The sequence below is a fragment of the Ailuropoda melanoleuca genome, chromosome 2 (genome assembly GCF_002007445.2).
Source record: "Ailuropoda melanoleuca isolate Jingjing chromosome 2, ASM200744v2, whole genome shotgun sequence".
NCBI lineage: Eukaryota > Metazoa > Chordata > Mammalia > Carnivora > Ursidae > Ailuropoda > Ailuropoda melanoleuca.
The window spans coordinates 178,497,347-178,524,300 of record NC_048219.1 but is presented as its reverse complement, the minus strand read 5'-3'; the positions used below and the strand labels follow the sequence as shown (position 1 = coordinate 178,524,300).

The following is a 26,954-nucleotide window of genomic DNA, read 5'->3' as shown; positions in this document are numbered from 1 at the left end:
GGAAAACAATTGGTTTTGATCCATAATAAGTAACACCTATGGCCATAATGTCAGAGTTACGAAGAAATTCTGTTCAAAATGGTTTTAATAAAAAAAAAAACCATTCACAGGGACTAAAACAACTTATCTGAGGTTCAATTCAATTAAACACAATACATATCGGAATTCCAAGTCCGTGTCAAACACTGTTCTGAGCACTGTAGACACAGTAATAAACAGGATATAGTCTTGTCCTAAGGAGCTTAGACAAGTATGAAATTAACTGCACTGCAGTATTGGGGTGCAGCACTACAAAAGCACAAGACTGCAGTATTCTAGCTCGGGGCTCCGAGAGCACATCAACAGGGCATCCAGCTTGGTCAGGAAGGGTCAGAGCAGGCTTCTGCAAATGGTGACACCCAGGTCAAGACTTAAAGGATGCATACGAACTAAGAGAAAAGTCTAGCACAAGTGTGCTGGGCAGAGATACTAGCGTGAATTCAGTCTGGAATGACATCAAAACAGTACCTTTGGGGAACTGCTTTTGAAGTAGGTGCAGTGCCCTAGTATGAGAGGAGAGGTGAAAAATTAGATTAGCAAAGATCAAATCATGAAGTGTCTTATGAGCAAAGTTAAGCAGTTTGGACTTCTCTCCAAGAGCAAAGACGAGGCACTGCTAAATTGCAAAGTGAAGAACTCAGAGGGGCGGGGGCCATGCTGGAGGAGGGGAGACTAGTGAAATCAAAAGTAAGTACTGCATGTCCTTCTCTCCCCCTTTTAGTTCAATTACTTCTCTGGCAGAGTATCAGAGGGCTGACAGCAGCTCCACCGATACCCGATTAGAAATGAAGACTGAAGAGTTCCTAGCATCATAGCCAGCCACCTGCTTCTACTGACCAAGATCAACTTCTCTCTGCTCCCTGTCATCTTGAGCCTGGAGCTTATCTGTAAGATATGCCATGTGCTGTACAGGGCAATGCTCCTCAAGTGTTCTTCTGCCATCCCACCTCGGAAGCCAAGAAACTGAGCACTTTCAGAGTAATAGCATCTCCAGAAGACGGAGTCTCAAAGGTTGGGGCTTTGGCCCACAGACTTCAAATACCCTCCACCTCCACTGCCAGTCCCCATTTGAAAACTATTATTTAAGGAAATACAGGAATAATCCCATATTAAAACTACAAAGTTGCTACATTCATATAGATTTGCCCTCCTATTAGAATCTGTAATGGTTCTTGATTGATTAAAGAACAGCTAATGATATTTTTCCTAAGGCATTTAAATAAATTCTCAACCAGGTATTTGGGAGAAATTCTGGCTAAATTCTTACCCATTCCGCAATTAAATACCCAGAACACTAATAACTTGGAGGAAGACAAATTGAAAATTTAAGAGAAGAGTAACCTGCAATTTCACAATTAAAAAACAAGACAAAAACACCAAGACCATAAAACCTATTTTATATAATAAAAATGCTCTCATCAAATTCAATCCAGAAATGTTACTTTCCCTCAATTTAAGGGAAAATGGAAAAATATGTGATGTCATTAAAGATAATTACTAGTCTACTAAAAGGTGTGTGCTTTTTTAGTCACTATGGAAAATACCTTGCTCTTAAAAAGATATGTATGTTCCTCAAAAAGTTGAAAATAGAACTACCCTACGACCCAGCAATTGCATTACTAGGTATTTACCCCAAAGATACAAATGTAGTGATCCGAAGGGGCACCTGAACCCCAGTGTTTATAGCGGCAATGTCCACAATAGCCAGACTATGGAAAGAGCCCAGATGTCCATCGACAGATGAATAAAGAAGATGTGGCATATATATACACATGATGGAATACTACTCAGCCATCAAAAAAAAATCTTGCCATTTACAACATTGTGAATGGAACTAGAGGGTATTATGCTAAGCAAAATAAGTCAGACAAGGACAATTATCACATGATCTCAACCATATGTGGAATTTAAGAAATAAAACAGAGGATCATAGGGAAAGGAGGGAAAAATAAAACAAGATGAAATCAGAGAGGGAGATAAACCATAAGAGACTCTAAACAAACTGGGGGTTGCTAGAAGGGGGAGATGAAGGATGGGGTTACTGGGGTCATGGATGTTAAGGAGGGCACGTGATGTAATGAGTACTGGGTATCACATAAGACTGATGAATCACTGACCTCTACCTCTGACACTAATAATACGCTATATGTTAAATTAATTGAAGTTAAATTAAAGAAGAATAAAATGGGGAAAAAATAAACACCTATCAGAATGGTTAAAATAAAAAACTGGCAATGATGTCAAACGCTGACAAGCATGTGAATAAACTGAGTCACTCACCCATTAATAGTGGGAATATAAAATGGCATAGCCACTCTGGAAACAATTTGACAGTATGAAGAAACTAGGCATTTAGTTTTCTTACAAAACTAAACTGCCTTATAGTGTTCAAGACGTCAGCTTTGGGAGAAACTAAGTAAGGGGCGCACAGGATCTCTCAGTATTATTTCTTACAACTGCATGTGAATCTCTAATTGTCTCAAAATAAAAAGTGTTTTTTCATGTGTCCCCCCAAAATTAATTAATTTTAAAAGATACGTATGCATTTCTTAAGATAATACATGAAAGCAGGGATGAAAACCAAACCATTCAAAAAATCAGCTTGTCTACCTGGTGGACAGATTACAAGTGATTAATGGTATAGGCTCTGAAGTCAGCGAGACCTGGTTCAAAACCAGTCTCTACTGCCTTCTAGCTGTGACCTTCAACCAACTACTCAATTTTCGAATGTATAAAATACATTATCATGGCACCTATCTAGGAGGTCTGTAATAAGAATTAAATGGGGATTCACATAAAATGCCTATATTGAATGGAATACTATAATCACTCAATAAATGCTATTATCTTTGTTGTACCTGTCTGAGATTGTACTTAAGATAAAACAGAGCTTAAAAACAACACAAGTTGATTTAGAGAATACGTCGTGACTTAAAAGTTAATTTTAAGTTATTGAAGTCTTTTAAAATGGAAAAATGTACTTTTTGTTCAGCGCACTCTTTTTTGCTCTGTCATTCAACTAAATAGTCCCTCCCACCACTCCCACCCTAGCACAGGTGACTTCAGTTACTTGGGTCATGAATTTCGGATCAGTTTTTATACACAGGCCTGAACGAAGGTTCTGCTTCACTGGAAAGACTTAGAGGCACTGCCATTAACAACCATAAGTTCTCAGTCTGTAGAACTCCCAAAGTGAATACTTTTAAGAAATATATATTTAGCGTAATATGTTAGAGAATTGTTAGAAACTCTCAACTTCCAAAAAGTATTTATTTTCACCATTAAAATCTTACCAACTTACAGTAAGTACTCCCAATTTCCAGTTTAAGAAGTTTAAAAACATATCCAACAGTTTCAGCATATTATGGAAAACATCTCCCCACACTTGTGGAATTATTCTAATACCAAAGCACACAGGGACTATATCCCAGAGAAACAAGAAGGAAGTTCAAATCCAGTATACTGGGTAATATCTATTTTCATTATAATTCTCACTTGAATTTCTTTAGTACCAACAAACATCGCTTTATCCCAATAGAGCCTTAGAAAAGATACGCTATAAGATATGCTTATTCATTTTCTTTGGTTGCCTACCTTAAGAACATTTAACCAAAGATCTCCAGGAATCTTTAATAACCCTTTTTAGAATAGCATGTGCTATCCCATGGCCCTCAGTGAATTACTGCACTTCCCACTATATGTTTTATGTATCTCTGTGTCGGTGTCTAAAGAATGTATGACTTAAGGACGGTTCAGATCCTAGACCTCTTTGTTGGGCATTGAGAACAGTGACCAGCATAAACCAATGATATTCTAAGAGCCTGGAGTCATTCAAAACCCAAGTAGACCTTTATTCCTCGGAAACACTCTATTATACATAACAGTTTAGAGAAAGCAACACAATAGCAAAGAACTGAATGATGTTTCTTTAAGGCTACTTTGAGCTATGACCGACAGCCAAGCTAAGAAGTGACTCTCAATGGAATATATTCTAATTCATGCTAAGACTTCCCGACTTTTCTACATCTTGGCCTCTCTATTCAAAAACTGAAGATAGTTAACACTAATCCCCAGACTACATTAAAAAAAACTAAAAGTGAAAAAATATACATCATAAATAAAAAGACCAATTGAAAGCATACCTTCTCAAATAATGGTAAGGGAAAAATTCATTTCTTTTGTTGACAATGAACAGAATAAGTGCTATACCTGAGAAGATCTACAAAATCCCAAAACGGAGAAGCACTTCCCCTCCGATTTATATTTCATGTGTTCCTCATCCACTTTAGAGAAAGGAACGATATCACTTCCATAGCGGAACCCTAGAGAACAAGAGAAGAGCATCTGTTAAGCATATGGGGCCTCATTTTCTACAAGCTGAAATTAGCCCTACACATACATTAACAATACATGCATACTCCACATCAAGCCTCCATATATTGTTCCCCGGAATCAAATTACTGCCCCTTGTGATAAGTGGGGAAAAAGCAGCAGCAGATACACAAACAACATACACAGTATAGAGGCGATTAAAATCTAATTACATTTTTTAAGTAGCATCTTCTGCAGTCTAGTTACCTTAATGATTATCCAGCCTAGAACAAAGAATGTAGCAAATGTAATGTACCAGTTATCCTCCAAAGATAAACTATGGTTGACTAAAGTACAAGTGTGATTTGTAAACATAATAACAAGAAAACATTTATTCAGAAACCTGGAGACCCGCAGAGAAAAATGCCCAAAGGAAATTTTCAGAATAAAATGTTCTCCAAAATGCATGCTGGAGACATACAAATTACTAATGGGAGAAGCCAAAACTCTTCTATTTAGGAACATTCAATTGATAAGTTGGCTATTTTTCTGCATTTAAATTTACTTCATTTCTGGGATTATGTTATGTTTTTTTTTTCTTTTTAATTACTTTGGTTATTCATACAAATACAGGCTCTCGGTTTCGTAAAAATAACTCCAGTCCTGTTCCAGGGCCTCTGTTCTATGGAAAGTTGTGCCTTTTCAATACACAGTCTTCTGTATTGGGTGGGGAGAACGATCATCAAATTCCAAGGATTCTGGCCTTGGGTAAATGGAAAGGAAAACAACGTGCACCTTTACTCCAAGAAACAAAGAAACTTGTACATTTGGGGTAGATTCTGTGATCCAGTTTATCTGTTCCTGTCAATCTGTTGATGCCATGCATTTAATTAAAAAGAAACACATCTGTATTTTGATATATGTCTTTTAAAAAAGGTGGTGATGAAAACAAAAACTCCAGCAAAAAATTATCAGGGAGGGGCGCCTGGGTGGCTCAGTCAGTTAAGCATCTGCCTTCGGCTCAGGTCGTGATCCCAGGGTCCTGGGATTGAGCCCTGCATTGGGCTCCCTGCTCAGAGGGAGCCTGCTTCTCCCTCTGCCTCCAGCTCCCCCTGCTTGTGCTCTCTTGCTTTCTCTGTCAAATAAATAAATAAAATCTTAAAAAAAATCATCAGGGAAATGTATGGCACATGAGTAAGAGTGGTAACTAAACCAAATGTTTTTCCTAACTCTTCCCTGTCATCAGACATCATACTTTAATTTTTTAACTTGAAAATTCTAATTAAAACTGCCTCGTGTTTTCTGGTTCATCTACTGAAAGGGAAAATCAATATCTAAATTTTGTACATAGCAGAAAGCACAGAATAGACTGCAACATATAACTGTACTCCTTCTCACACATATGTCTGCTAGGGCCTCTGTCTGCATATTAGGGGACCGAGGGTGGAGGACAGGCGAAGGAAGTACATATGAAGGAAGTACGTACAAAGGAAGGAGCTGCACCATGGTATAAGACCAAAGCTATCTCTGTGCTCTCTGAACTCAATGTTTAACTCTTCTCTCTCCATTGCTCCAGCAATAAATGTCTTTTTTGCCTAAAATAAACAGAGCTGGGTGTGTGTGTGTGGTTTTTTTTTTTTGCTTGCAACCAAAAGAAATGGCACCTATCTCCATCATATTAATCTTCCTAACACACAGCCTCAATGACACTCTGCTCCCCAAAACCTGAAACGGCTCCAGGTTGCTTTTGAGATTAAGCACCAACTCTTCAGCCTATCATTCAAAGCCCTTCCTGATTCAGAACAGTCTACAGAAACACAGACTCTGAAGTAGGGCAGTCCTGGGTTCGAGTTCTGCCAGTTGCTAGCTGCGTGACTTTGAATGCATGAACATCTTTCAGCCTCAATTCTCTTGCCTGTAAAATGGAAAATTCCACTCCCAAGTACTAAACTGTGTATGCCCGACACCCCAGCCCAACTACCTGCTGTCCCTGAGAAGCCCTCTACTTCCCTGGTCTTATGCCTTTAATCATTCTCTTCTTTCTTTCAGTCATCATAGGAGGATCATTTGATTGGTAACTGATGGAAGCATGATTTTAACCCAGGTCTAACCCCAAAACTCACATTTTGTAACTACACTATAATACAGAACTGAATTAAAAAACCAGTAGGGTTGCAGGATACTAATTACATTTTCTACTCATAATCGATCAGGAGAAAGGAATCGCAACCACCATCGCCTTAACCAGTCTCTTCCACGCCACACACAAATATACACAAACACCGAGATTTAGTGCCACAGACGAAAGGCCTTTTTTTTTTTTTCAAGGCTTGCAAATTAAAATCATACTGGGTAGCACAAAGCCTAGCAGTGAATTTATCTAAAGACTCTAGTTTCTATCTTAACCATCTTGGTATCTTGTAATTTTAGCTCTTGAAAATTCAGACACTATCAGCTAATTTGTAAGCCCTCTGGATAGAGGTGCCCTCTAGACACGCTACACAGATCAAATGCGTATCATACATGAAGGACAACTGTAAACACCCTAGTGAACATAAAGCCACGTAACGGACACAAATGTTTCTGATCCCCTAAATTACCTGAAAAGAGCAGGGGTAGCAAGATTCGTAAGACCTGAAATTGGCACTCAGAAGAATAATCACCATGGAAGTAAAAAGTGCAAACACAGTAAACAAAGAAACTTGCTTCAGCCACATTCATAGAAGTATTCTCTTAGCTGGTATGTTTCAAACTTTAAAATAAAACCAAGTATTAAGTTCTGTCAAGTACCCAAGTACAAGAGTACCCAAGTGCATCCTGGGAGCCATCCTGCCTTGGACACGACAGATGAACTCAATTTAGGACCTACTGCCTCATGGTCCCTCCCATGGTCATGTCTCTAGAACTCAGAAAAACATCTGCCAACACTACCAACCAGCACAAATCCGAGTCTGCCTCCCACTGCCCTGAAGCAGCTCTCTCACAGGCTCACCTTGAATAGTGTCCTCCTTCGGGACCTCTGTTTCATTGTCGTCATTTAAGCAATAAATGGTTTCTTTCTGTAGATCTTCTTTCTTGAGGGTTTGGGCGTCCACAACTGTCCAAGACTTTTTAACTCTCTCCTGTACAATCTTAATTCCAAAAAGAAAAATAAAGGGAAAACAAGGAAAGCCAGGATTCTAATCAACAAAAAATGAAAACCCCATCTACTCTCTGCTTTATAGGAAAAAATCCATAACAATACTCTAGCTAAACTGTTCTATTTGCTCTTGCCCATCGTGGAAATTTTCACTTATTTCATAACTCTTGCTGCGTTTCATTTTTCCCCCCAAGGTAATCCACATAAATATTAATATTTGTATATACACAAGCACTTTCTATACAAAACCTTCAGACTTATAAAATGGGACCACACATTATTACTAAAGGTTTCCAATAGAGAAGAAAGGGAGAGCCGTCTATCAGGAGCCACAACTCAATAAGGAAATCTGAAAAGAAAACTAGAAAAAAAGAAGAGGAGGGATGCCTGGGTGGCTCAGTTGGTTAAGAGTCTGCCTTCGGCTCATGTCATGATCCCAGGGTCCTGGGATCAAGCCCCTCACTGGGCTCGCTGCTCAGCGGGGAGTCTGCTTCTCCCTCAACGAACTGCTCCCCCTGCTTGTACTCGCTCTCCCTCTCTCTCTGCCAAATAAATAAATTAAATCTTTAAAAAAAAATTAAAAATCTCCTTTAAAAAAAAGAAAAAACACAGAAGAGAAGACTACCCTATTCCAGGCCTTGATGGTAGCTGAGATAAAGAAGTACCACCAAGGTTTTCATGGATGTAGCATGTGTTTCAGAATTAAGTCCCTGAATATATAAAGAATACTTGACGGGGCGCCTGGGTAGCTCAGTCATTAAGCGTCAGCCTTCAGCTCAGGGCGTGATCCCGGCGTTCTGGGATTGAGCCCCATGTCAGGCTTTTCTGCTATGAGCCTGCTTCTTCCTCTCCCACTCCCCCTGCTTGTGTTCCCTCTCTCGCTGGCTGTCTCTCTCTGTCGAATGAATAAATAAAATCTTAAAAAAAAAAAAAGAATACTTGAATATGTAAATACATGTTTTTGTATATTTTCTCTATTTAAATGTTTGTATGTATTTAGTTTGTTCATTTAAAGAAAACAGGCAAGGAGGGTCACATGGAAGCAGATCACAGACTCCTACTCAATCCGCAAATTCATCAAATAATTACCAAAAGCAACTTATTTTTGAAAGTGTGCTACTATGTACAAACATACATAGATTACAAAAGGCAATTTCACAGTCACAAGTCAATAGTTTTTGATAGTTCACAGATGCCGTTACCACCAGATTGTTAATAACTGGGCGAGACTGAGTTTTCAAAACTCTGGCCTTCTTTAGTCTATATCTATGTTTCTGCTATGATACTATAGGTGCATGACTTCATGCATTCCATCTTCCTTCTTTCAAAAAAGAAAAAAAAATAAGAGAGAGGAGGGAATCAAACTGGATTATAGATGATTCTTAAAACTTTCTCTCCTAATACGCCTTTTACATAAAAAAGCTAAAGAGAGATGAGATGAACTGGGAGAGCAGTTAGAGAGGCAATAATTACAGTACTGAATAACCCACAAATGAATTGTCAGTTCCTTATATAAGCATATTTGCCTGCCTGGTGCATCGCTTTAAAAAATATGTGTGGGGGGGCGCCTGGCTGGCTCAGTTGGTAAAGCATGCAACTCTTGATCTTGGAGCTGTGAATTTGAGCCCCATGTTGGGTGTAGAGATTACTTAAAAATATTACTTAAAAATAAAAAATTTTAAAAATTAATAGATTAAAAATTAAAAATGTGTATGTACCACTTACCGATTTATAAGCCACGATGTTGATAGACAAATTGGACCCAATGGTCAGTGTGCAGGGCCAAGGGACAGAACGCGTCTCAATTTTCTTAAAGACACACAGTTGTCTCAGACTCTCACTTAATAAAAAAATGTACATATATATAATTCTCACTTATTATATATATAATGAAAAAAATATATAATGAAAGCAACAATTTTAAAACATTAACTTTGCTGGGTGATGCGCTTATTTTTCTAGAATGAGAAGTGAGTTGTCGTTAATCATAATGAGAGGAACAGCAAGGGACGGCAGGAAAATGACAACCACAAGTTGGGAGAGAGCCAGAATACAACTGAGTTGGCTTAGGAGGAAGAAGCTGAATTACATTACCCACAGGTAAAAGAACATCTCTATCTTCCCCTACTCAATCTTTTCTTTCAACTCAGCCCGTGGTTCTTAACACTTTTTTCAAGACCAAGGACATTTTGTAGATGTGACAAAAGCACACTCATAAGACTCTCCCCACAATTTAAAGGGTTCACCAACTCCCTGAAAACCATGGACCTGGGGACAAGAACCCCTGGCTCCAGGATATCAAAGGGAGAGCACCATTCCAAAATATCATTGCTCAAAACTCTACAATTTATTATTTCATTCCAATCACCTTAAATACAAAGCACATATATGCACACAATGGAGAGAGCTAAATAAAGACTCTCCAGGGGATAAAGGAATTTAGTCCATACATAAGTCTTTTTTTTTTTTTTAAAGATTTTATTTATTTATTTGACAGAGAGAGAGAGACAGCCAGTGAGAGAGGGAACACAAGCAGGGGGAGTGGGAGAGGAAGAAGCAGGCTCATAGCGGAGGAGCCTGATGTGGGGCTCGATCCCATAATGAGCCGAAGGCAGACACTCAACAACTGAGCCACCCCGGCGCCCCCATACATAAGTCTTAAGATAAAGCAGGTAACTAGGTTCTTTACTGGATGGGGATGGGGAATTAGGAAGTCAAACACAAAGTAGAGGGCTACTTCATTTGAAAGTAAATGAAGAACAATTCTACTTTTATCTGGTCCCTAATCAAACACAACAGAGAAAATTATAGGAAATACTTGGAATTTGCTGTATTCACTAAGAAAAGCATATAATCCAGGGATACCTGGGTGGCTCAGTTGGTTAAGCGCCTGCCTTCAGCTCAGGTCATGTTCCCAGGGTCCTGGGATTGAGCCTCGCATGGGGCTTCTTGCTCAGTGGGGAGCCTGCTTCTCCCCCTGCCTGCTGCTCTCCCTGCCTGTACTCTCTCCCTCTCTCTCTCTCACTGACAAATAAATAAATAAATAAAATCTTAAAAAAAAAAAAAGGGTATAAGCCAGACCATGATCAATCCCCTTGGTACAGATGAAAAAGAGATGTACAAAGAGGTCAAGAGAGTTATCTGACATTATCCAGAGTTATGGACAAAGAGGTTTCAAAAGACTCCAATTTTCAGAAATAATCTATAACAAACAGTAGATATTCTACCTGACACCGTACTTCCAGTCTGTAGTAATAAACAAACAAAGTTTATGGTATTCCTTGGCTCTGGATTTGTTGGGGAAGGAAGGGGTCTGAACCAAATCTAACATATCCACAGGAAATCACTAGTTTGAGTCACATCTAAAACCACCGAGAGGTTTGAATTCAGTTCCAGGAGAAGTTCTAAAGATTAGCATCTAATACATAACATCTGACAACAAATGGATCATTTCCACAGTAGACTTCAATCTCCCCAAGGAGAAGTCTAGACTAGGACAAGTCTGGCCCAGTCCTGTCCACTACAACTTCCTGCAATGATAGAAATGTTCTATTTCTAACCGTGATTGTCCAAAAAGCTGCTGAGCACATGAAATGTGGCTAGTGTGACCAAGGGACTAAATTTTTAATTTTAATGAATTTAAATTTAAAAAGCCACACGTGGACAATGACTGTTGTATCAAATCAAAGTATCTTCAAATTGTGAGGACAATACGTGGTAATTCACCTCCCGGCTATGATACAGGAAAATAAACTTTTTTAACATTGATTTGTTTTGGCCTACAATTTTTATTTATGATATCATGGTGAATGTATTAGTTTAAGACCTATATTCTCACATTAGAGCAAGCCATGTCCAAATTTGAAAGAAATAAGTCAGAAATGCATATCCGCACGTTAAGAACACATTATTATGACAAGAAACATCACTTTACAGGATTCCTCAGATTCCTTTTCCAAACCCTAGGGAAACTACCATTCAATTTCCGAAATTCCCATTACCTACCATTTTTCAAGGGTGTCTGTATTATACTGTTTGTCAATATTTCTTGTAATACATTACAAATATAAAAATTTTTAAATTGTGGTTGAGAAAAAAATTGGGCACATTCACGTAACTACTGAAAAACATCTTAACTGCTGAACTTTTATTTCACTGAAGAACACTGCTCAAAATGCCCGTATTTTGTGTATTTATTGATGAATGGGAATTAATTCACGAACAGTTAAGTGGTATACGCTGCAGTACATGAAATTCCAGAAGCCACACTGCACAGCGTTCTCTTGCTCCTTTTCCCAAGTCAGGCCCCTCAAACACACACAGTCTTAGATGCTACAGACTCCTCTCGGGTTCTTTGCTCGGAGTAAGTGCATATCCGATTCCAACCAAGAATACTAACATGGAGAGGAGACAGTCTCTCCCCTGGTCTCTAACTGAATGGTTGAAAAGGCAGTTTGCTCTACTGCTTTGTGGTACTTTAGGGATTTCACATTGCTTAAATCGTTTTGCCTTTACAAAACCCCCATAAAAGAGGGAGATTATAAATTCTTTACATTTTGGATGCTTTGTTTTGTTTTGTCTGAACAAACTATTTTCTGACCAAAAATTTTTAAAAAGTCTTTCTATTACAGTTAAGTATACTGTCTCCTAAAGCCTAAATCAGAGGATAACAGGACACTGAGTATTTCAAATCTGACACCACTTTTCATAATAAGGAATATATTTTGTAGGTGAATGAAAAGAAGGGGCCCACGAAATGTGCCCCAAACTTGGCATTAAAAAGAACTCTATCTCATCTTTTACGTTTTGACTTGTTAAATCTTTTGCGGTATTTATACATTTCCAAACCTCACACACACTGTCCTGGAAGAAGTCTTGTTCTGACCACACAAACTTAAAAAAGGGGATCAGGGGACTTTTTTTTCAATAAAAATCAGAACATTTATTGAAGAATGGTGGCTAATTCAAGAGTGGCTAATTAGGGAGCCCTCTGATCAAAAGGGAAATTTATATGGTCATGACTGAAAGTTGCAATCAATATTTTCACTTCTTACCTGAAGGAATAAATTTCATCTAGCCCATCTTCACCTTCTAAAGACAACATCACCTTTTTCACCATCCGAATACCTTCTTTTTGCTGCTCAGTAATTCCTTTTAGAGGAAAGGAGGGTCCATGGTGGTCTGAGTGTGAGTTACCATCTCCCCTGTCCCCGGTTCCATCCTCCTTGCCAACGGGGAAAGGCAAACTGTCAGGAAAAAATCAGCAGTAGTTAAGAAGACAAGCTCTGAAGCCAAAAAATAAACTGGGCTCCAATCCTGTGACTGTCGCTCACTGGCTATGAGAAAATGGGCATGTTGGTCATTAGAGCTTTAAATTCCTCATCTGTCAAATGGCACTTATCAACCTTAGTCAAGTCTATCGGTTTCAAGTGACCAAAGCCTTTTTGGTTTGGTAATGGGGGGAATTTACTGGTTTACATCACCAAATAATTCAAAGTGTGGGGTTGCACATGGCCTTAGGATGACTGCACCCAGTCTCAAACACCTCAAGGACTACCCGACCCTCTCACTGTCTCCATGTTGTCTCCATGTGGCTTCATGCCGGCTTCACTCTCTGACTGGCTTCCTCCACATCGCCTCTGAGCGCACTCGAGCACACACTGCCCAGCACTACCACCAAAGAGGATTGGATTGCATATTTAATGCTCTAGTCTTAAATTCAAACAAGCCAGGTATCAGTGGTAGCCTGGGGACTAGAAGATGTTGGCCCTCAGTTGAGCCATAAGGTTAAAGTGTAGGAAGGATTGCTTCCTAGAAAAAGGTGGGTGATAATCGAGGCAGCCAAAAGAATAATAAAAAATAAAAATAAAATACCCTTTAATGATCCCTCAATGTTATTATGAAGATTAAATGACAGAATGTGTACAAAATACTTAAAACTCAGATAATGTTACCTTTATTACTCTAGATCTAGAATTCCCATACAGGCATCACTTAATTGCTGGAAATAGGAAAAACCAATTTTGTTCTTGTGTTCCACTCCAGTTGTTTGAAATGAGATTAAAACTAGATTGGGATTACCACTCAGAGATATGCAATAATCAATACACAAAATGAAAAATCAACCAACCATATTTTATGATAATACTTTATATGGCACTTTATAAATGCTTTCATATAAACAACCTCATTTAATCCCATCTATTAGGTGGATAGAGATTTCTACCTCCGTTTCCTAAAAAGCAACTGAAGCTACAGAGACGAACTAATCTGGTGAAGCCACACAGCCAGTGAGTGATGCAACAAAGACTTTGTCACCTGACTGAAGGACAAAGTTCTAAGGCAGTGTATCACCTCACTGCCCCTGAAACCCAAACGGTAGACTTTTCAGTTCACTCAACATCACCTATTGGTTACCCCTGTGTGGACGGTTATTTTTAAGGTAATTTCTTTACGATCTGATCTGCTTTCACTAAAACAGCGCTCCCTGTCTAAATGTTTTCTACGCGTACTCCCCGTGACAGATACGCATGTCCTGCATGATCTATCGGATAAAAGAGCTTCTAGGCAGTGGGGTATGGCATACAGGATCCACACCAGGCCACTGCTGTTTCCGCTACAGCAACCTGGAAAAGGGGGAGAGAGACATGAAAATCAAGAGTCGGGAAGCTATCCTGGAAAAAGAAGTTATAACAACAGTTCTTTCTACCCTGCTTTCAAGCATATATATACTTTCTCGACAGCCAATAGAAGAAACCAAAAACGAGGTCCTAGGAATGAGCCTGCTCAGAACACAGCACTTCTTGGGCCTGTTCCACCTGAAATGATCAGTCATACCTGGGACACATCAAACAATAAAACCAGAAACTCCACTTTGTACGCTGGAGATTTACAGCATACGAAGAGAGCGTATTGCCGAAGAAAAAAATACAACCGGTCAACTAAGCAGGTACAGACGACACAATTTACAGTATCACTCAGACAAAAAGCCCTTTCCAATGACACTGACAGAAGTGCATATGCTTCAACCATGTAAAGGCATCCTGAAACTATGAACAGGGAAGAGGAGCCAGGCAGGGCTTTTGAAGTGCTGAGAAAACCTCAATTCAATAAGAAGAGAAGTATCACTTAAAAAGCACTTAATTTCTCTGAAGTACTATCTTAGCAAGTATCAGTTTGATGGGTTATTCTAAACTATTTTTCTACAGTTCTACAGAAAGGAGATGCCCCTCAGCAGTCTTAAGAGGTACACACATGCAAGAGAGGTTCTTAATTCCCCATGGCAGGCATCTCAAAGAAGCCAAAGGCTTACCACTCTGAGCTGGAGGCTTTCTGGTATAGCTCTCAATCTGAAAAATGAGTGTCCCCAGAGGACTAATAAGTCAACATCCTATACCATCACTCTGCTTTCACCAAAAATAGGACAAGATAAAACAGGTTTCCAATGCAGGAGGAAGGGGATTAGTGTGGTAAACAAGAACTTTCTTAGGGACAGAAGATAAAGAAAGTAAATACCTGGGGTGGGAAAGGGGGCATTCAAGTTATTGGGGAAGGAGAGATTCTGTCTTGCAACAAATTGTGAAATATTTTGTGAACATATTTTTTTTAAGAGAGAGTGTGTGCAGGGGTGGGGGGAGGGGAGGGGCAGAGAGAGTGGGAGAGAGAGAATCTTAAGCAGGCTCCAGGCTCAGCACAGAACCTAATGCAGGGCTAGATCTCACAACCCTGAGATCATGATCTGAGCCGAAATCAAGAGTCAGACGCTTAACCGACTGAGCCACCCAAGCAACCCCTCTGTGAACATTTTTGCCTGGAATCTACATACCCCACTTCTAAATACACACAAATAAATTACATTTTACATACATGTGCATATCCTTTAGATTGGAAAAGGACTTAAAAATAAGCATTCTATGTGTTTAAAATGATTCTCACATTGACACTTCTACCCTAAAAGGAGCTACTACCTGTAAAACACAGTACTCTAGAGCTGTTTAACAAAAGAAACCAACAATCTGGTAATTGTTTGGATAAAGTTCTCTATGTAGGCAGTAGATAAACTGAATATCCTCAAAAGATTTCTCAATTCTTTGAGTCCAAGAGGAGCCAACAAACGATCTGCTATTGAGCTAAATTCCTCTGTTTCACTGTGGCTGTCATCCCTTTATCACTAAAACATAAGAGTTCCTGGAACAGTGGGTACTCCAGCGAACATCTGCTGAAGTCAGACATCTGACATAGTTCGACTCTAAGCACAAAGAGAAGACTTGTGGGAACCAAGTGCTCTAGAAAGGGGCCCCACTCCCCGTGTTATGAGTGCAGAACTGGTCTTCAGACATCATTCTCATGGTCTTACAAGAACTGCAGGGAGATGCCAAATTTCTTCAAGTTATGGATTATAACATCCAGCTGATCTTTGCTGAATGGGCTGCTGAGGTCAGTGAACACTTCAATATGCTTCTTCTCAAACTTCTTTCCTCTAAAAGAGAGAGTTATCACAATAAGAAATCATTCTCCTGAATTACTGTCTACAAACTCAAACGTACTTGGTCACTGAGCAGAAAGAGGATAAGAAATGGATCTAGATAGTTAACAAATGTGATTACATTCTAGAATCCCATGTATCACTGATGCTCAGTTAAGTTCCTACTAACATATAATTAAATATCTACAACCTACGAAACATAATCAAAACTTTTGAACATTATGGAAATATTAAATCCCTGATTTTCCAACTTTAACTTCAGTTAATGATGTGGTCGCTGTAATCAGAAAGGATCCCTTTCCAGCCTCCACTTAGGCAGAATGTAAACAAGGAACTCTCCCAGTGACTACAATATCAGCCTTGCAAGGGTTCACTTTCCAAATACCCTAGTCTGATTCCACTCATAGGACTAGTGGCAGGGTTTTACACAAAATGTACAGAGACTAAGAAATGATAACACAAATTTAGGCCCCAGCTTTTCTGCAAATGTTCTTCTTAACAGTCAAGGGGTGGGTGGGTGTGTATATATTCAAAGACCCACATTTTAAAGGTATAGCAATTAAATAAGTTATGAATTAGGAAGCTGTGGCCAGAGCTATGCATTTTTTTTAATACTACAATTTGTAAACTTTTTTTTAAAGTTTTTATTTTAATTCCAGTTAGTTAACATATTGTGTTATATTAGTTTTATGCATTTAATCTCAGTAAGATTAGGAACAATACCAGATAACATTTTTAAAATTCCTGGTAATTAACTTAAGTCAAATAGGAAGGAATAAGCCAAACATTTATTTCTCCCAGAGAAATTCCCATCAATATAGCCCTTTCTCTTTTCAAACTTAAAAAAAGAAAGGGCAAACTGGAACACTGAATTTTATCAAATGTTTCCTTAGCCACACAAACATGCGGCTCAATTAAAATGAGTCACACAACACGCGGAATACATCAACATGCAATTTTTGCTGAGCAGCTGATTCCCATCTCTCTTCAGTTGAGACACTTACACGGTTTCTCGTTGAATCATATCCATGCACACAACGAGTGCATCCAGGACTCGGCTAGTTAAGGGCAGAAAATACCACTAATCAGTCCCTTTATGCCAAGAACATGCAACCTTTTTTCTAGTGAGGTCCACAGGGCTTGAAACAGTGGACTCTGGGCTGACTCCGTGATGATTTAAAAATACTTGCCAAATTGCCCTTCTTCCAAACTCTATTTCACTAACATATACTCACATATGCTACATAACAAAGTATATATCAAAGGAAAAATAAAATAAACCCAAAGGTAATCTAACATGTTCCTATTCATTGAGACAAAAATTATGATGCCATTTTACAATATCTAGAATCCATTTTTAGTGGTTATAGTCTATTCTTAAAGATGAAGTGAGTTATAATTTAACATATGCAAGTCACTAAGCACAGCAGCACCTCCCAGTGATCAGGGATACCATTACTGTTTAGAAAAGTCAGAGTAACCCCTTAGCATCATAGCATCTGCGGAAGAAACTGGAAATCTCAGTTTAGTCATCAATCTGACTTTTGGCACAAAAATACCCTCCGTCCAGGAAAGCATAGAGAACGCTAGTGCTATTTTCTATTAATATCTTCTCTACATCTAAACATTTCTAACCATCACCACCACCAATCCCTCTGCACATATCAATACACAAATATACCCACTGGTATCTGCCCCCCATGATGCCTCTCAACCCCTCAGTATCACCAGTAAAGAGAAAGGGCAAGTGACTGGAGGGCCCAATCCAAATGGATTAATTTCACATTAAATCCTAACATACACCACCTCCATGTCTCCAGAGCTAAAAACATCCATATTCTCAGACCTGGGACTGTAGGGAGCCTCACTAAACTAGACTGTAATTCCCCAGATTAAAGGAAACTTCTTAAGAGTCTTCTTTGTCTGAAAAAGGATACAGTCAGCTTGTTGAGAACTTGGTTGGATTTTTCTTTCAATGTCCTCCAGCAAGTCAAAATCTGGTAGCATAAGGTGTCTGTGCACTGTGATGTTCTGATACTGATCCTTACCACCAAGGGCATTCTCAGTGCCATCTGTACCAAAAAGGACTAGTGCAATTTCATCCCTGCTCTCAGCAAACACCTAGAGAAAAATGTTAAAAGGTTAAGAATCATTGAGTACCACCTGGAACCTAACCTTCAGGGAGTAAGACAACCATACCTCCCTGTGGCGTGTCCCTGGGGCCACTGTCAACAACAGAACACTGGGCTAGACGGCCCACGGGATGACGACAGACAACTCCTAGCTTCTAAGAAGGCTTTCACTGAGTATAGGTCCTATCACTCATTTAAACAGAATTTAAGTTGCTTAGGCAACCAGTTTTCCTTTTTTTTTTTTTTTTAAGATTTTATTTATTTATTTGACAGAGAGAGAGGCAGAAAGAGAGGGAACACAAGCAGGGGGAGTGGGAGAGGGAGAAGCAGGCTTCCACTGAGCAGGGAGCCCGATGCAGGGCCCGATCCCAGAACGCTGGGATCATGACCCGAGCAGAAGGCAGATGCTTAAGGACTGAGCCATCCAGGCGCCCCAGGCAATCAGTTTCAAAACCAGTACTGGCCATCCTGGGAACAGTTTCTGGAAAAGGAGGTTTCACCTTCTGAATTTCTCTTATACCTGTGTATTTGAAACACAGGATAACTGATTTTTTAAAATAAATTTCTCTTTAATGGCTAACAAAAGAATAAAAAAATAAATAAACAGAATTTAGGGGCAGAGGAGTAGAGAGTGGTAATTGCTCTTGATGACTGCCAACCAAATCAGACTCTAATTCTCAATGAAAACTAATTATGGATAATTTGAAATTATTTTAGACTATCCTTCTGGAATGACTATTCAAGGTTTCAATTTTCCAGAGGATTAGAAAAATAATTGCTGGTTCATGTCCTGTATCCCACCTATAGGTATATATACCACAGAGAAATTCTTGCACATGTATTCAAGAAGACAAGGACAAGAACATTCACTTCAAGAGAGTTCACTTGGACACTGCTCATAACAGGAGAAAAGTGGAAACAAACTAACTACCCATCCACAGAATGCAAAACACACTACAGAATATTTACAGAAGGAAATATTACACTTCAATAAAAAATGAATAAATTTGTACATACTTATCAATATGAATAAATCTTAAAAACATAAAGTTGAGAAAAAATAAGTTGCAGAATTATATGTACCATATAAAAACATTACACACATTTATGGGTGCCTGAGTGACTCAGGCGGTTAAGCATCTGTCTTTGGCTCAGGGCATGACCCCAGGGTCCTGGGATTGAGCCCTACATCAGGCTTCCTGCTCAGCAGGGGAGCCTGCTTCTCCCCCTCTCCCTCCCCGTCATGATCTCTCTCTCTCTCTCACTCTCTTTCAAGTAAATAAATAAAATCTTTACAAAAATAAATAAGAACATTACACACATTTTTGAATCATACGATTCAAAATAGTATCATACGATACTAAATATTATTTATGAGTATGCTTACGTCCAGAAGTATAAAATATGCATGGTAATGACTGAAAATTCTAAGGAAAAGAGGAAAGGAGAGAATTGGGAAGGGATACATACAGGGTTTCAAGTTTATCTGTAATTATTTTGTGTATGTGTGTGTTTTTAAGATTTTATTTATTTGAGAGAGAGAGAGAGTGAATGAGAGAGAGAGAAAGAACACACACGAGCAGGGGGAGGGGCAGAGGGAGAAGCAGACTCCTCGCTGAACAGGGAGCCCAACACAGGGCTCCCAGGACCTCAGGATCATGAGACCTGAGCCGAAGGCAGAAGCTTAACTGACTGAGCCACCCAGGCACTTCTATCTGTAATCATTTTTAAGAAAAAAAGAAAAAGAAATCAATCAAATATGGCAGAACTTGAGTACTGTATAGTGCTAGACAATGGAAAAATAGATTTCATTATATTATTCTCTGTATTTGCCTCTTTTATGAAACATTTTTTAATTATTTTCTTTTTATTTTACTTTAAAGATTTTATTTATTTATTTGAGAGAGAGAGACAGTGATAGAGATAGCTAGAGAGAGCACAAGCGGGGAAGAGAGGGAGAAGCAGACTCCCCACTGAGCAGGGAGCCCAACATGGAGCTCAATCCCAGGATGCTGGGATCATGACCTACGCCGAAGGCAGATGCTTAACTGACTGAGCCACCCAGGCGCCCCCAAACATTTCATAAGAAAATGTAACAACAAAAACAGTATCTGACATAAAAGGTGGTCGGTCCTGTTCCCACCTACTTAAGCTAAGCCTTTTCCATCAGTGGGAAGAATGCTGCATGGGCAGAGGATGGAATTCTGTCATTCTTTATTGTTGTTTGGTCTGTTAAATTCCCCACTGCTAATAATTCCAGATACAATTCCCAGTTGCACATGGGAGAAAAAATTCTAGCTGTTGAGGTTCAAACATGTCCAGCGTACCATGGGGCAGCCCAGCTAGAATTCTATCTGTGTCCTGGACAAGACTTCTATTTCAAAAGAAGGTAATCTTGCTCAACAACAAAACCTCAGCCAGGAGAGGGAAGGAAATTTTGAATGCAGCACGAGACTGGCACCAGGTACTATTTCCTAACCTTCCAGATTCAGACTCCCAAGGAAGAGGCAGAGCCAAAAAGAAAAACTGGAAGCACAGCTTTTCTTAAAAAAAAAATCTAGGGGCGTCTGGTTGGCTCAGCTGGTAGAGCATGCAACTCTCCATCCCAAGGTCATGAATTCAAACCCTCAGTGGGCAAGGAGCCTACTTAAAAAAATAAATAAAAAATGAATGGGTTAGAGGCATTCTCTTCTTGACACATCAAGGACTCCAGGTCATCCGAATTTGTTAAAATCTAGGATGACAGGTGGGATGTCATAGTGCCTAGTGAAAAGGGCAGCACCCAGAAGAAAAAAGGGAGGTGTCCAGCAGGAGTAGCAGCTGCCAATGAATGAGGCAGAACTTCATGGGCTTAGGAAAAATAGCCGTCATACCAAGTAGAAGGGACAGAAATCAACAGCAGAGTCACCCCCCCCACCTCCCATTCCTGCACCCCCCCAATGTGAGCTGGTTTTAGTGACTTGCTTGGCTCCTAACAGCAGGAATGACTTTCTGGGATTTCTAAAGCTAGGTCATAAAAAGCCACATAGGCAGGTCTCTTAGAACACCCACTTTTAGAACCTTCCCTCTCAGAACTAGCTGCCACCCTGTGAGAATCCTAAGCTACATGAAAATACCACACGTAAGGGTTCTGACGGACAGCCCCAAATGAGCTCACAGCCACCAGAAGACTGAACTTCTAGCCACGGGGGTGAGCCGTCTTATACGCCCGGCTCAGTTTAGACTTCAAGTGATTCAGCTAGCCAACATCTGAATGCCCCTGCACAAGTGACCACAAGAAGCCCAACTGAACCACCCAATGATCCCCTAAAACCAGGAGAGATGATTAAAAAAAAAAAATGTAATGTAAGACATTAAGTTTTGGGATAATATGTATCAGCAAAAGGTAACTGGAATGCCTAGGCACAAAGTAGTTGAAGGACTTAAGACTACCAGGTTAGTAAATGTCATGACAGAGCAAAGATTCAAACCCAGGCCATCTGGCTCTAGAGACTGTATTTGTAAGCATTTTTACATTGCCTTGTTTCTGACAAAAACTACCATATCTACTGGAGGGGCCAAAACGAAGAAAAAAATGTCAGGCTCTAGTGGTAGTTGGATTTGCACAAAAGTATATGTTAAAAAAAACTCCTTAGATTCCAAAAAATACTGAGGCTGGGGGTGCCTGGGTGGCTCAGTTAGTTAAGCATCTGACTCCTGATTTCGATTCAGGTCATGATCTCAGGGTCCCGTGTTAGGCTCTATGCCAGCATGGAGTCAGCTTGGGATTCTCCCTCTCCTTCTCCCACTGCCCCTCCTTCTGCTCATGTTCTCTATCTCCCTCTAAAAAAAATTAAAAAAAAATAAAGTACCAAAAATACTGAGGCTGGACATCATAAGCAGGCTGGTATCTTGCATTACTAAGTGAAGACAACCAGCAGTTAAAACAAGAGTTATAAGGGCGCCTGGGTGGCTCAGTCATTAAGCATCTGCCTTCGGCTCAGGGCGTGATCCCCCGAGCCCCGCATCGGGCTCCCTGCTCCACTGAGAGCCTGCTTCTTCCTCTCCCACTCCCCCTGCTTGTGTTCCCTCTCTTGCTGGCTGTCTCTCTCTGTCAAATAAATAAATAAAATCTTAAAAAAAAAAAAACAAAAAAAAAACAACAAAAAAAAACCCCAAGAGTTATAAGCTCAAGACCAGTCTAAACCTTACCTGTCGCTGCAAAAACATGGTCATCACCTTCTTTGCTAGTTCAAATGGGGATTCTTCACCAGCAAGGGAGTTACTCATGGCAGGGCCCACATCCATACATAGTACGACAGCTGCCTAGAAACAATTTCCCGAAGAGTGAGAAAGAAAATGTTAATAATGGTCATAAAATAAGAAAACAGGTACGGCCTTTGCTTATTTCACCCACAGAACTTGTACTCTAGGGGACTTAGGGAATGCAGGACAGAGGGAAGTGGAGTGTTCTACTTAGAGAGTGTATATAAGACAGATACATATTTACTACAGAGAAACTTTAAACAGTCCTAATATTTTCTGGAAGATAGAAAGCCAGGACAGGAGCATGCTCCAGGAAGCTGCTGTTCTTCGGCCGGAGCCCAAGAATAAACCCATGGGGAATAAACCTGAAAATAACCTATAGGCCAGTGCAGCTGAGCCCAAAATACATTAGACGAACTGCAGTTGATTTGCAGAACCACAAACATGAGAACAGATGCATTTTTGTAAGCCTCTGATTTGGGGGTAGCTTGTTATGAAGCATTTTTGTGGCAACGGGTAACTGCTACAATCTATACATACTAAAATGATATACCCAACAATTTGAATCAGTTCGTGAACTGGGGATCTAAAATGAAGACTAAGACACCAAATCTATCCTAGTAGGGGACAAAGACACACAAACAAATAATAACAGCACAATATTCCATGACACATGTGTGCAGTGGGCACTGAAAGAGTACACAGGAGGGGCACCTACCCAAGACTGGTGGAGGGGATGGTGGAGGGGATAAAGGAGGGGTAAGGAGGCAGAAAAGCTTCTGGATGTGATCTTTGGGTGAGTCTTAAAGAACAGGAGTCAAATATGTGAATAAGGGGAGTTACAAATAGAGGAAACCACATAGACACCTAGTCATTAGACAGCGATCCCGTATGTAGAGACTAAGGAAATAGGGGAAACTAAAATAAAAGTTACATGTGAATTTCTACGTTTGGCATCCAGAATTCAACTGAATATGAGTTGGAGGAGACCCGAACAAATAGCAACTCACGATCTCAGTGTGGATTATAATGTGAGTCACCAATATGACAGGGCTACAGCACTACACTCCCCACACCTATCTCATGTTTTTAGCTTGTATCAACAGTGTATTGAATTCGAGGATGGAAAACAAAGATCTTATGGTGAAAAAAGACTAGATTAGCAATCTGGAGATCTGGGATCTAGTCTCACCTTTATTACCAATTAGCTCTGAGTCCTTGGGTGACTGTCACTTAACCTCACTGTTAATTCCAGGCAGGAAGCAGCTGTTAGACATTAGACATTAGATCCAAGGTCTTTTCCAGAGTTAATGTTCTTTGACAGTGAGTCTCACCTGTGCTTTGTACTAATCAGACCACATGTGACAAACTGTGAGCAGTTCTGAGCACATCTTATGAGAAAGACTAATTACAACAGAACACGAAATGAACAGGTTAGAGAAGGAGCTACAGAACATGGGATGTGAGGAACAGTTTGAAAAAAACTAGATACTGGAGCCAGATGAGAAGATTTAGGGGAACGTGATAATTCCTCCCAAATATTTGGCAGCTGTGTTGTAAAAGGACTGGTTGGAGAGAGAGATGGAATGGATCAACAATGGAATGGATGGAAGTTACAGGAAGATTGGTTTGACTCCATACAAAGGAGAAAAATAACATTAAGAAGTGATCAATAGAAGAACCACTATTTTCTAAAGCAGTGATCTGACCCTAGAAGTGTTTGAAAAATCTGGGGTGCCTGGGTGGTTCAGTCAGTTAAGCATCCAACTCTTTGTCTCAGCTCAGATCTTGATTTCAGGATCACGAGTTCAAGCCCCACAGCGGGCTCCATGATGGGCATGGAGCCTACTTAAAAAAAAAAAAAGTGTTTGAAAAATTTGGATGAGTTTCTATGAGAGAAGTTATAGATGATTTCTAAATTTGGTTATATCTCAGGCAACACATAGAAAAGAAAGACTTTAAGTTTGTCCCTAGTTTCCAAAGCACTGAACGTAATGCACTAATATTGAGAGATTTCTGGAGTAAAGATAGTACATTTGAAGAAAGGGTGATAATGAACAATAAAGTTTACACCCCATAGTTTCAACACGCTGAGTGTAAGAATCTTAAAAAATTTAAGAGTCCCAAAATATGTCACTCCATTTATCTAATATAGCAGAAAATGGTTTTAACCAGAAAACTCTGTTAAACTGGAAAACTCTAAGTTAGAGGAATAAAAGTCCTTTAGTAGAAATCAAGTATCCAAAAAATGGCATCAAAGGGTTTTACAATATAGAACTTCTTTCTGGAAGCAGAAGAATGGTCTGTGTGGTACTTCAAGTTCCTATCTGGCAGCAGTAAGAAAACCAGGAAAGGGAAACTGAACAGCATAGCAACTCTTCATTTACACAGGAAACAATACAGGCTGTTAGAATTCTGCTGCAAATCCAACTGCCATAAACAGCCATTCCACTAGAGCTGCAATGTTTTCAACAGCTGACAGAGGAGGAACTAAAAGAAGGTAAGTGGCATCAAATGTTCATAATCGCTTTAACCAACATTTCCCAATGGGAAGTTGTGGGGACTAGGGATCAGTTGCTGAAACTCCTATCTTGCTTATCCGTAGACCAGATGCCTACTAAAGGGCCAAGCCTTCGGATGTTTGGATGAACAAATAATTCTCTGGATCACACCTCCCTCTAGTGATCATTCAGAGACAACCACCACTCTCAGCCTATACTGAAAAAATCTTTTAAAAAATTCATCATAACGTCTATTATTAATCTGGGACACTGATGGTCATAGGTTCCTAGCAACACAGATAAGACTCTGAAACCAGGCAGCCTGGGTTTAAATCTGAATTCCACTTCTTAGGGACTGGATAACCTTAGGATAATCATTTCACTCTCTTTATGCCTCAGTTTTCTCAACTGTACACTGGGGATAATAGTTCTCACCTCATGGGCTTGTGAAGATTACATGAGATAGGAACAAAGCGTTTAGGTTAAGTGCCTTACAGAGTAAGCTTTCGATAAATATGAAATATTAGATTATGATAGGGGGAATAATATGACGCTTTACATTTAAAGATACATATTTTACTCACGGGCCCTCTCTGAAGTTTTACAAATCTGTGGGTGTTTATCAAGGCTACATTTCATTCTCCTATAGATTCTAAAAACCTAGGCTCAAAAGAAATGGAGGAGGCGGAGGAAGCAATGGAGGAGGTGGAGGAAGCAATGGAGGAGAAGGGTGGACTAGGATACTAAGAAAGGAGGCAGGCAGAGAGGGGAGACAGGTGGGATGTGAGATGAAAAGGAAGTGAGCTTGTGGGAGGGCTGAGGAGGCGGAGTGGTTGAGGCTCAAATTCAGGTCTTCGGACTCCACATCCCAAGCTTGTCTCTGCGCATCCCTCAGAATCCAGCCGTGGCCCGCAGTGATCCCATGATTCGTGATCCCATGATTCCTGCTCCCGAACCACCCTCTCCGGATCCCCTGCACGAGCAAGGCCCAAACCCACGTTCTCTCTACCTTACTCCCGGACCGCGCCATGTTGCCGGTGCGCCAGTGCCACGGCCTCTTCTTCCGGGCGGGAACCCGGAGCGCCGCTATTAAGGTCCGGCTGAGTCGGAGCCAGATCGTCGTTAAAAGAGCCGCGACTCACGGAACCTGGAAGGGGCGGAGAAAATGTGCGCTGGCGCTCTGAGCATGCGCAGTCTCTGCGTCCCGTCCTGGTAAGGGGTTTGTGGACGTTGAGTGTCCAGCAATTTGCAAAATAGCTGCAAACCTCTGTCCAAACTGGGAGATCAAATGCGAACAGATGCTCTCCCTCTTGAAAATGGACCGGAAAAAGCAGTAACTAAAGCTGAAAAGATAAGGATGCCATGAGGAAGGAGGGGCCTTAAGGGAGCCAATGTTATAAATGCACTGAAGCCAGGAGAGTAAGCCATTTACTGAGTGTGCTTATAGGGCCTACGAGGTTCTTCATGATGAGAACAAACGCAAAAGAAATGTAGATAAAATTAAATTTCCTTACAATTTGCAGCCCCTTGACAAATACTAGAGACGTTCAGTGACAGTCCTCAAGAACTCCCAACTGCCTTTATGTTAATACTTTGCTAGGTAAAAAGCAACATTAGCTTGACAATAGCCAGAGTCCTGGAAAGATGAGACTGCTTTAGATCTGTTGGGTTAAGTTTTCCTGCCTTGAGTCTAGGCTTTTACATACCTTATTAGAGCCCTTGTGAAATGATTTCAGTTTCTTCCACGAGGTTGTGAGCCTAGTTAGGCTGAGGGCCATTTCCACTTCATCTCAGTATCCCGTGGCCCCCACCCTCACCCCATCCTCCTCCATTCCACCACGGCCACCATACCCCAGTCCTAATCATTTTTGGCCTTGGCCATTGGTTTCCCTAATCCCAGAAAAATGTGACAAATGCAGTTGCAACTTCCTAATGGAGGCTTAGGTAAATATGTGATCTCTGTGAAACAGTCTACCTACATGGAATCCCCACAAATTAGTGGTACGTGGAAAGAGTCAAGACTTAAGAATCCACATTAAGATCGTCATACATACATAGGACAGCGATCATGCTCACTCTTTTTCTGCAAACGGTAGCATTCA

At 40.2% G+C, this 26,954-nt stretch overlaps 1 protein-coding gene across 5 annotated transcripts in view; it reads right to left on the bottom strand.

Moving 5' to 3' along the window:
- The window catches only part of XRCC5 (X-ray repair cross complementing 5), an 89,244-nt gene extending 63,227 nt beyond the window's left edge, over nucleotides 1-26,017 (bottom strand). For 4 of the 5 annotated variants that reach the window (XR_004623619.1, XM_002913679.4, XM_034655145.1 and 1 more), the window contains exons 1-9: nucleotides 25,862-26,017; nucleotides 22,298-22,411; nucleotides 17,912-18,095; nucleotides 16,979-17,027; nucleotides 15,846-15,968; nucleotides 12,544-12,735; nucleotides 9,215-9,329; nucleotides 7,343-7,481; nucleotides 4,249-4,361 (exon numbers count right to left, since the gene is read on the bottom strand). Coding sequence is in view for 4 of the 5 variants with exons in the window: in XM_002913679.4 (XP_002913725.1) it covers nucleotides 4,249-4,361; nucleotides 7,343-7,481; nucleotides 9,215-9,329; nucleotides 12,544-12,735; nucleotides 15,846-15,968; nucleotides 16,979-17,027; nucleotides 17,912-18,095; nucleotides 22,298-22,411; nucleotides 25,862-25,882 (1,050 nt within the window). In the remaining variant the exon portion in view is untranslated. The remainder of the gene's footprint in view (nucleotides 1-4,248; nucleotides 4,362-7,342; nucleotides 7,482-9,214; nucleotides 9,330-12,543; nucleotides 12,736-15,845; nucleotides 15,969-16,978; nucleotides 17,028-17,911; nucleotides 18,096-22,297; nucleotides 22,412-25,861) is intronic. The other variant, XM_034655146.1, reaches the window with a different exon arrangement.
- Between the last annotated feature and the right edge of the window lie 937 nt (nucleotides 26,018-26,954).